We start from the raw sequence: 11,089 nt of genomic DNA on the forward strand, positions 1-11,089 counted from the left end.
TGTTTAAACTTTGATTCTCTGTCCACGTGTCATGGGTATTTAATTTATGTCATATTTCACATGATTCATCAACTTTTGATCCGAATAGTAACTAAATCGTGCGTGTAGTCATCCATCAGGCTTTGTGACTTCATAATGTGGATCGACTTCAACATCAAAGATGAGGACAAGGAATGGGTGAACCTATTCAAGACATAGGACATGGAAGACCTTGAGATGAAGCGACAAGCAGAGAAGACAAAGGAGAGGTTGAAGAAAATGGGCGAGGACTTTGCGAGGTGGGAGGTGGAGAAAGAAAAGTCATCTCGCGAGAAGGATGGTTCAACAAGTGCAGACCATTGAGTTTGTTACCACCAATATATTTCATGAAAGGCATTCATGTGCTACATGCCACATGTGTTGCCAGCTCTGTATGACTAGAAGTAATGTATCCTGGTGTACTACCTTAGCCTAATGTAACATTTCATTGTACCATGTTATTCATAATTGAATAAATTGCACCCTATCATGTAATGTTATATTCATGTGCGAATGGTTTTGATGTGAAAGGTTGCAAGCCAACGATTTATTGCCTAACAGGACGGCACGCAAATACGTTTGAAAGCAGCTAAGTAATGCTTTTCACATGTTGAAAAGAAGTATGCTTGGATAGTACTTAATATAATACACTAATCATCACATGCATTAGACATGAAGGTTACAAATAGTTTATAACATAGTACAGTAATATAAGACACTAACCATAGACCTATCGAACTGAACTAATGTAATGGAAAGGTACACAAAATAAATAGTCGTGCAATAGTCTGAACAAAATACATTGCCTAAGCATACAAGTAAAAGAGACTACACCTGACCCCTATCCTGGCCCGTAACCTGACCCATATCCTGAACCCTACCTCTGGCACACTTTGGCCTGCGTGCTGATGCCTGGACAACTGCCTCCTCCTCCACCCAAGGATGGTCATTGTGGCAAACCTGTGTGGTAATTTCAATGCGGAAAATACCTACATCATAGCATACACAAACAAGTTAGTATTGCCACATAATGTGTACTAACTTAGAGAATATGGAGAATACCTAGATGATCTCAAGATGGTGGTGGAAAGTGTTGATGCAAAATAGCGGAAGAATGCTCATTGTGTCAACCCATGTTGTTAGGGTAAGATGGTTGTCGTCTTTAAGGTGGTGATAGAAAGTTGTAAGGATGGGTAATAGCAAATCCACCATCATCTTCAGTCCTCCGGAGATGGAGGCCTCAAAGGGAGGGGTTATTATGGCATGAAATTGTTGTCGTCGTCGTCATCTTGAGCGATCACGGTACGAGCACATCTTATGTTGTTGTTGGTTGTATACCATCTCGATGTGGTGTGTGAACGTCCTCTTGTAGTATTCTTTGAACCTTCTTCTGTATTACTTCTACAACGTCAAGGCATTGGTGGCATGAAATCATCATCCTCATCATTTTCTACTTGAATAGTAGATGGTGCACATGTACCCCTTAGGTTCATTGATCTTCGTCGTTTTCTACACGAACTAGGTATCACACCCCCACCGAAGAGCATATACATCATCAAGAAGTTTGGAATTTCTTTGTTGATCAACTCTGCATCTTCCAGGAATGCCCAACGTGAAAGAGAAGCGTTCAAATTAGTGGAAAAAAAGTAAGTAGGGTGATCAAACAGAAAATGACGAATCTGAATGTGGGATGCATACTGGTTTGGCAACATCGCTATCCTTCTTTGCCTCATAGAGAAACCTAGTACAGAAGGATGGTAAGCTAGTTCACACACCCTAAGATACCTTTGACACCGCTCATGCAATAGGACCCTAAGGTCATCAGTGCTTATATGTTGGAGCGAAGAGGTTAACACACAACAGAAGGGTGTTGCATGCAATTTGGACATGGCTTCGATTAGGTTGTTCTCCTTTAAAGGATCATCCTTCCCTTCACGCACAACCTGCAATGAGGTATTAAGTGCTATATCGATAGTTGTAGGTGTCCATAGAAAGCCTACACTAGAAGATCTGATCATAGATTTATTGATACATGACTGCAACGTTATGGTTCTGCATAAAAGCATGAATCCCTGATTATTTAACAAACATTAAACTAGTATTAAATATCATAATTAATATGTAACAATACTTAAAAAATAACTAATAAATAAAGTTATGTGTCATAATTATTTGACAAATATTAAATAAATTAAAAGTAATTACATTAACAATACAGTGAATAAGACATAATAGGGATGACTACTACATTAAAGTGAATAATACGTATGTCATGAACAAGTACAAGTGCACCGAACAACTGCACTAGCTACTCAATGATGATGACACCACACATAGTCCCAAGGAGTGTAAGCATCTAGTGGTTATGTGGCCCTCATCCCAGTGGCCTACGCTGGCCCCTGCCTCGTATACCCTTGTTCACCATCATCATCGGCCTCCCATGTGAGACCCTCACTGAACGTGTATCCAGACCCGCTAACTCTGCCCTACATGTGTCATGACGAAGGATCCTCATGCGTAAGTGTGGACGCCCCTAGAACGTACTCTGATAGAGTCTGGTGTACCGAAGGCTCGATCTGTAGGTACCACTGTGAACCCCCAGATGCATCGGGATATTGGGGGTTTTGTTCGTTAAGGAGATTAGTGAAGCTTGCGGCCTGCATTGTAGCAGTCCAGTCAAAATCATGCGTGCCACTCCGGTCAGGCATCTACTACGTGTAGTCAACAATGTCCTCGTGATGAGTCGATGCTGCAGGCGGAGGTGTCATCATATCCTAAAGAAGTTGTGTCCACTACGGGGCCTGTGAACACAGTGTACACTACTCGGGCTCAGGAGCCTGTGTGCACTCCTCATTCTCAGCATCAGAACGTGACACACGTTGCTCCAAAGCCGGGCATGCCTCTCACGAGTGTGCCTGAACGGGTTCTTCATAGGCACTGGATGAGCACCTGCTGTGGGAGGCACAGGACGTGTCCATAGCTAATAGGTCATACCCCCTCTAACGCAAGGCACAACCACCTAGACCATGTATAGTAGACATGAAGCGGGACCCTCTCATACTCATGTAGTTTTGGAGAGGGTTTCGATCCCTCTGTGTTGATGACCAACTTGCTTCCCCATAAGCTTGCTCCGTCTGCGTATGAATCTCGTACGCCTCTTCTGTATAAGATGAGGGTCATGTCAGTAATATAGAGGTTTAACTAATAAAATCATTATAAGTACCGTATCACTAACCACAACATGAAAAAGGTGGGCACGATCCTCAGGGAAGGGTCTGGGGGCTGGTTCTACAAGACCGCTGAGTAAGGTGGCACGCGTGCGTGGATGGTACCATGAAAGGTACTCTGAGTATGTAGCATCGTCGTATTGTCCAACAGGAACGACGACATCCACTGCGACTGATCGTCCACCTCTATATGTGCTCAGCATTCACGGATGCCCAGTTCCACATGCCTCCGCCCCCTTGTGCGCTCCTCTTGTACATGATATAAACAGTTATAATTTGTTAACATAGATCACCTAAGGTACTAATGCTACCTATAATAACACACTTAGTCGTGCGCCCATCTAGAGACTCGTGGGGGAGGTAGTGGCACCACCTATTGGTACCCGAACTACATCTATACACGCTTAGGAGAATATACTTCCACATTATTCATGTATAACAAGAAGCATCTGATCATCCATAAGTCTGAGTCATGCCAACAAGAGGATACAATAAGCCCTCTAGTCGCAGTTTTGATCACTCGTGCCATACGCCATGGATCACACTCTACAAGATCGGTGCTGAGGACGTCCAGATCACTGATCACCTAGGAGTAGCTACCATTGTCTTGCTGCTAGCTCTATCTCAGCCTGCCATGAATCCACTGTACCCCATCATAGGCCTCCTGTCATTTGCAATGTCATCGAAGATGGGGACTTGATAGTAGCTCTTGAGCACTTAAGGACGACAAATCAAGAGGTAAGCCTTGCTCCATAGCTGTAAGAGGTGTAATAGATTCCTTCTTCCTTGCCCGCTGGGTTGCAACACATAATCCTCTATAGGTTGCACCCAGCATAGCAGATCCCCAACTGTAAGATGTCGGTTCATAAGGACATGACGCGAGCTAACTCGCTAACCATACAATATGGGGACGACATAATCGTCTGTCATGTTGCAGAACATGATACCTCCCAGCAAGATGTACAAGTAAACCTCATAGTGTTGCATAACTGTAGCCTCATCCACATCCGGTGGGCATGGATCGATATGTGGCAGCCCACGAATATAGGAAATAGAGATATCATATTGCACATCAAACCTATAAGATGTAGAGGGTCAATGAAGCTTGAATAGCACTACAACATTTGAAGTGTATTACATAACAAATAATTACCTGCCCTAAACGTAACCCTTCTACTACTCCTTTGCTGGTCGTGAAACTAACAGGGTGTGCCTTATTGGTAGCCCGATCAGTATGGCCACATCCCTCAATGATATGGCTATCCCCGCTATCCACTAGCTAAACATAGCATGTGAATGGCTAACGATAGCTTGACTCCTAACCATTTGTGTCCGCAGATGGTCCTCATAGGCTTCCTACTCTGCCATCATCTTGTGAGTAGTATCATTTAACTCTCTCCATATCTCATTAAACTTCGTCTGCTGGTTTTGAAAACACAACCCTTTGAATCTCTTTACAAGAGACTTGTTATGGTACCTTATGTATAGATTCACACCCAAGTGTCATATGCACCATCTTCTCTCCACATCAGGCCATGCAATGGAGTTGTTCGTGCTATCATGCAGCACGTCCAACGCATGTATAAGGGCCTTATTGCGATCTTGTGATACTCGTACCCTATTGTCCATGACACGTGTCATCACCAAGGTGAGAAACTACAACTAGCTATCATTGTTCTCACTCTCAACCATTGCAAATGTAAGAGGAATGATCTGATTATTTACATCCACCGTCATCATTATCATAAGGGTAGTACCATGATACTTGCCGCTCAGAAATGTGGCATCCACGCATACAACCAGCTTGCAATGTATGAAAGCTTTGATGCATTGTTCAAAGGACCAGAATAACCTAATGAGGTATCGGTTCGTGCTGCTGTATGACCCCTCATCTAGCTTGATCGGCTCATCCGTCATGGCCCATTGAGTCCCTGGATTCGTCATGGCAATAATCTATAATAGCCTCAAAGCATAGTTGTAAGACTCTTCAAAGCTTCCAAACAACACCTTCAACGCCTTCTTCTGTGCTCGCCATGCAGTGTGGTAATTGATCAACATACCTATCTTATTCTGCACGTCCCTCATAATCAATTTTGATGACAAACATATGTTCGTGCCAACAAGGGTGATGAGGAGTTGGGCTATAAACCTCGCATCAACAGCGTGGCTCACATTCTTAACAGCTTTTTCGCTGCATGTATGTAGGGTGTGTCTACTGATCACAAAATAGTGCTCGTATTTTAGCTTATGTACTCGTACAAAGTAAGGACAATTCGGGTGCTTGATACACCTGACCTCATACTCCGTAGGGTTACCCCGGGCGTAGTTGTGGTTTATTCTTTTTATTGCATCATAGTTGCTAATAAAGTGGATGACCTCTCCCTTGTTACAAAACCGTTGTCCGACCTGGATGTCGCTATTCTAGTATCCCCAGTTAGATAATGTGTTATACTCAACGACGGCACAATTCAGTAGCCCAACACCACGAAAATACTAGATCGCCAACATCGGGTCATCATTCTCAGCAGCTTTTTCATCCCCACTACCATCGGCTTCATCGTCCATGCATCATGCATCTACCTCAGAAGGATCCACTCCAACTCCCTCTGTATCGGAACTGCCCTCCCCGACATGTCGTCCCTCCTCTTCATGAATCACTTGCTGGCCTGATCCTTGCACGCTAGTTACTGTATCACTTGCACCAATCGTGGCACTATATTTACGTACACCCCCATATCAAAGCTCTCCTCCAATGCCTTGTGTGAGTACAAAGCCCATGTGTTGTTCCTTCTCATCTCGAACAATGTATAGATAACAATCGAGCTATTTGGAACAAGCCATGCCCGCACACCCTCCAGAGCAATAGTATGTTACTGCTGGTTCACACGCAAAAGGCTCATAACATATGATTTCATGCCATCTAGGTCAATAAGTACCTCAACTAGACTCTCTATATGCTGGCAGTTCTGAATTGTTATGAGCCTCCCGTACAAAATAGCGGGATATTTTCCATAATAAATATGAAAAGTCATACCGAATCTGCTAAACAAACATATATGTAATAAAATAACTACTTAGATATATGTACGATACACAACTAATTACGCCCTTCGATAAATGATAAGTAAATTAACAATGCAAATTAAGTAGTACAATACATAACAATACAAATAATAAACATCTATTAAAAATCATAATTAATATTTAAAGTTATGTATCATATTTACTTGACAACCATTAAATAAATTCATGGTATTCACCCTATTTAAAGAATTCGATTAATCGAATTGCTCTACTTAACCTAAGTGGTTAAGCTAATTAAACAAATTCATTGAAGTAACATTTTAATTTGATTAAACATATAATTCTAATAACTATTACTTAATTATGTAAATACTCTAATTATACTGGTTAATGGCATTCGTACTATTATACTTAGAGAATAATCTAATTACACTAATTAATACTCTACTTACATTGACTAATCAAATTCCTATAATAAAACTAAGCAAATAATCTACTTCCGAAGAGCTAAGCAAATCTACTTCTCAACGGAATAAACAAATAATCTAAGTACTCTAATTACTCTAATGTAAGTATTAATTAACTATATAATCTAAGTACTTACGTGAGGGCGTTGCTCCTCTGCTGCTACTCCTCACGTTGCTCCTCTATTGCTGCTCCCTTCTCTTCTCGCGCTGATACTTCTCAACTCTGCTGCTGCCCACTTCTCTTCTCACGCTGATGCTTCTCAACTAAAGCCAGCAAGCTCATTTATTTAGCACCAAAACTAGCACGAGACCTCGCACATGTCACAACCGCACCAAAAGCAGCGACAAGAAGCGACGTGAGGCGTTGAAAGCCGCACACGGGGGCCGGCCTATATTCAGCACTTGAGGTGCTGAATATAGCACTGTTCAGAGTATTCAGCATATGAGGTGCCGAATACAGGCCATTTTCGGCAACTCAAGTACTGAATACGATACACAGTACGGTATTCGGCACCTTAGGTCCTGAAAACTATCGGGTCCACCTTTTTCGGTGCCTCGCGTACTGAAACCGGGTTTTCGATGAACGAGGTGCTGAATATAAATGTTAAATCTGTAAATACGTTAATATATTGTCTATTTTTGCAAATACAATACCGTATGTTGTCTATTTTTAGATTTTTGCCTAGCAAAATAGCATTAAGAGAGTGCCGATTTTTTCATGTTCGAAGAAAGAGTACTAGCTATTTTTTTCCATAGGTACTGTAACATGTTGATTTGGACCGTTTGCGCAGATTGGATAGTAGGGACATATCCCTAATGCATATATACTGTGCACCTCTGTCGGGGCTAGTTGCTAGTGTAGAAGGTCTGCATCCATGCTGGACTGCTTGATGTGTTCAAGCAAGAGCCTTTGAACTTGGTATTCTAACTTTCCAAGTTAAAGATCATCCAGTTCGAACAATAACTCACTATTGTACTAGATGCACACTACTGTGACAAAAGATTGCAATCCATTTCGGGGTTGTCTGCTTCGTTGGAACTTTCCCAAGAATGTGTGTTAGCAACCGTTTTTGTGCTCTGTTGCACTTTCTTAGCGCCATGTCCGGCCTGCTGTTATCCCATGTCTAGGCCAAGATTTCCTTAGAAATATTTCCGACACTTGCAAACAGATCGTTTACACCGTAGCGATACCAGCCAACTTCCTACACCATTTTCCATCAAACCACAAGCAAAACATGGGAGAGAGGGAAGATACAACATAACCCAGCGACCAACCGTTTTTAGCATCACAAGGAGACAAGAGAAATCAACAGATGTTGGCAGCTAATTACAACACATGTTTAGACCGTGGTGAGCCCTGATCAGAACCTTCATACGTAAAAGAACGCGGCTTTCCCGTACACATGAGATGCCACCCTCTCTGTATATGTCACACAGGCATGGTTTGTTTTTCACATTATTAAACACACTTTCAGCAGCCCTATATAGTACATGGACCGTTCAGTGATAGACACAGCATGGCGTCTACAGCTTTGATGGTGCTTTAGAACTCCGGCCCTGAATGAATTTCTGCATATTCGTGAATTGCTCCTTTGTCATGCCATTGTAATAGTTGTGAGCTCTCTCCTGGAAATTGGAATCATAAAGATATGAGACACATGCATTTGCTAAATATAGCCACATGCCCACATCAATAAAATAAATTACATAGCAATCTCCATTTTTTCTGTTAATAATACCAATAAAATGCCATAGACCACAGCCAGCTTTCAGGATCAACGACAACCACTAAACACAATATTCAGCTAGAATTTTTGCTCATTATCACCAAAATAAAAATTGAAGTCTCCATCCATTCTTCAGGTTTCTGAGGATATTAGATGGACATTTCCAATGGAGTGAAATGCCGTAACTCTACTAATAGTTTTCCACTCACATTTATGCTCTGTCGTTAAATTTTCTAATGGAGAGAATTGTCGTAACTCTACCAATAGTTTTCCACTGGCATATATGCTTTGTTGTTCAAATTATGCACAAGTCTAGTAACATCCAGCAATTTTAAATCATATATAATTTGCAAAGAAACTTTGATTATGAAAACATTGAGGTGCAGTTAAGTAATTATGTACACTGCAACGTATAAGTTCGCACCTTCTCAAGAGATCGAGCATGTTCCAAGTCCAACTGGAGCCCATCATTTATAATCGATTTGTACAACACAACTAAGTTGTGGTTGTTCCTCGCAATGGCCTCAGCAACCTCTATTGCCTTACCCAGCACCTGATTGTCATCCACAACATGGTTAACAAGCCCCCACTTCTCCGCCATTTCAGCAGTGACGGGCATGCAGGTTAGTGACACTTCCCGTGCTCTATTTGGCCCAATGACACGAGAAAGCTTCTGCGAAAGACCCCAGGAAGGAAATATCCCAAACCTACATCACATTGACCAGAGATTGATTTGAGCACATCCTAAGTGTACAAGTGAAATAGCAATGGTATTAATCCAAGCAAGAGCTATATGTAGGAGAGTAAAAAGGTATTGTCTGAAGATAGTAGAGAACATATGCAGTGTTTCAGTGCAAACTCTGGTCAAGCAAAGGAAAAGCTCCAATATCAAGTTTTCACCTTCTGAAAATTGAAGGATTGTGTCTTTTGTATGGAACTATTCCAGGCAATCTTATGTTCTCTAGACAGCATTACTAAAAGACAGTGGAAGATCCTTCCAACCAAGTTTCCCGTGTTCTCCCCATGTCCCAAACAATGCGAACTTAGCGGGTTCTCCCCAAAAGCAAGGGTTTTCAGTCTTTTCTGTTTTCTAGTGCATCGCACACTAGATTCTTACCAGATGGGGTATTAATGAGATAGGTACCGAGCTCACCTAGTACAAATTTTGTAGTTACTGCGCCCCTGACAAATAATTGAACAGACTAAAGAAGGTATTGTGATCCTAATTCCAAGAACAGCCAAGTTATACAGTATACTAGTTTCGAGCAGATCGTGAGATGAAAGAAGAGGGCGAGACCGCACTTGGCGTGGGTGTCGAGGAACTTGGCGGAGCGGCCGGCGACGAGGATGTCGCAAGCGAGGGCGATCTCGAAACCGGCCGTGACGGCGAACCCCGCGACGGCGCCGACGATGGGCTTGCGGCAGAGCTCCATCTGCGCGACGGGGTTGGCGGCGGGGTCCTTCACGTCGCCCTTGAACACCTCCTCCGCCGCCGTCAGGTCCACCCCGGAGCAGAACGCGCGGCCCCGGGCCGCGAGCACCACCGCCGCCACGCCGTCGTCGGCGCCCAGCCGCCGGAATGCCGCGGCCAGGGAGATCATCATCGGCCGCGTCAGCGCGTTCAGCGCCGCGGGCCGGTTGATTGTAACCACGGCGACCGGGGACCCTGGCCTCGCCGGCTCCACCAGGATGAGGTCGCCGGAGTCCGGCGATGCAGCGCCCATCGATCTGGGTGTGTTGGGTTACTTGGGTTAGCGTCTCAGTTTGGTGCGCCGGTCTGGGTTAGCTTCCGGGTCTGTGCTCGTGCAAGCGATCCATTTTTGACTTGCCTAGCGTGGCGTGGGTCACACCGCGCGTCGAGCCCACGACATGGAACGCGGTCAGGTGTGTTTACTTGCATGTGGAGCGCACCAACGCTACTCGTGTGTGCTGATAACGTTGGTGACGTGTCACTTGCCAGTGTAAATAGTGAAAAGTGCAGCTGAGAGACGGTGAGACCGAAACATCGTACGGCGACGTAAATCACGGTGCTTCTGTTTTATTTACACAGACTAGGCTGGAAACGCCGCCGCATCACAGATTCACAGCAGAGGCGGACGTGTTCATCAGAATGGGTCACGACATTTTTTTGTCGCACCCGATCTCATCCGAAGAACGAGACACCAGAGATCATCCTCGCTAGCAAGAATCATGCTACACCGAAGAAGAAGGCCAGATAGAGATGGGGGCTGGTTGATTTAAAATGTAATATGAAAAGTTGATTTGGTAGAGTTTTAATGTTGATGATCTAAAGACTCTAATTAAGATAGATTGAGAACTCTCGTAACCACTATATCACTACTCCGTAATTATCAATCATGTTAAGATGCGGTTGATCTCGCTAAAAAAACTTTTTCTGCAAGCGAATCAAGAGTATAAGTAAGAACATGTAGATACAATCTGAATATTGCTGATTATCAATGAAGTACTCGAGTTTGAGTTCCACAAAACGATATACGGTGAAACTGTTTAAAACAGAATAATCTAAGCAAAATCTGAGTCTAAACTATGACGGCTACTGTATAATAGGGAGGACGTGAGGAGATCGGCATAGAGTTGTGCAGCCATAGATAGAGACGTACATAAC

The 11,089-nt window shown here is 43.3% G+C and overlaps 1 protein-coding gene across 1 annotated transcript; it reads right to left on the reverse strand.

Annotated features, from left to right (window-relative positions):
• Positions 1-7,988: 7,988 nt before the first annotated feature.
• LOC133916238 (probable enoyl-CoA hydratase 1, peroxisomal) lies at positions 7,989-10,282 on the reverse strand. Its single transcript, XM_062359828.1, has 3 exons — positions 9,766-10,282; positions 8,888-9,170; positions 7,989-8,362 (listed from the first exon to the last, which is right to left on the reverse strand). The coding sequence occupies exons 1-3, from the start codon at positions 10,185-10,187 to the stop codon at positions 8,261-8,263; spliced, it is 807 nt and encodes a 268-aa protein (XP_062215812.1). The 5' UTR covers positions 10,188-10,282; the 3' UTR covers positions 7,989-8,260.
• Positions 10,283-11,089: the final 807 nt, after the last annotated feature.

Source organism: Phragmites australis, chromosome 4 (assembly GCF_958298935.1).
Source record: "Phragmites australis chromosome 4, lpPhrAust1.1, whole genome shotgun sequence".
Classification (NCBI taxonomy): Eukaryota; Viridiplantae; Streptophyta; class Magnoliopsida; order Poales; family Poaceae; genus Phragmites; species Phragmites australis.

What these genes read in the sequence shown, in the direction of transcription:
- LOC133916238 (XM_062359828.1), bottom strand. Translation starts at nt 10,187, where the DNA reads ATGGGCGCTGCATCGCCGGACTCCGGCGACCTCATCCTGGTGGAGCCG. An exon ending in TTCCTCGACACCCACGCCAA is followed by an intron (nt 9,171 to 9,765) that starts GTGCGGTCTCGC and finishes AATGTGATGTAG; the next exon opens with GTTTGGGATATTTCCTTCCT. An exon ending in ATGCTCGATCTCTTGAGAAG is followed by an intron (nt 8,363 to 8,887) that starts GTGCGAACTTAT and finishes TCCAATTTCCAG; the next exon opens with GAGAGAGCTCACAACTATTA.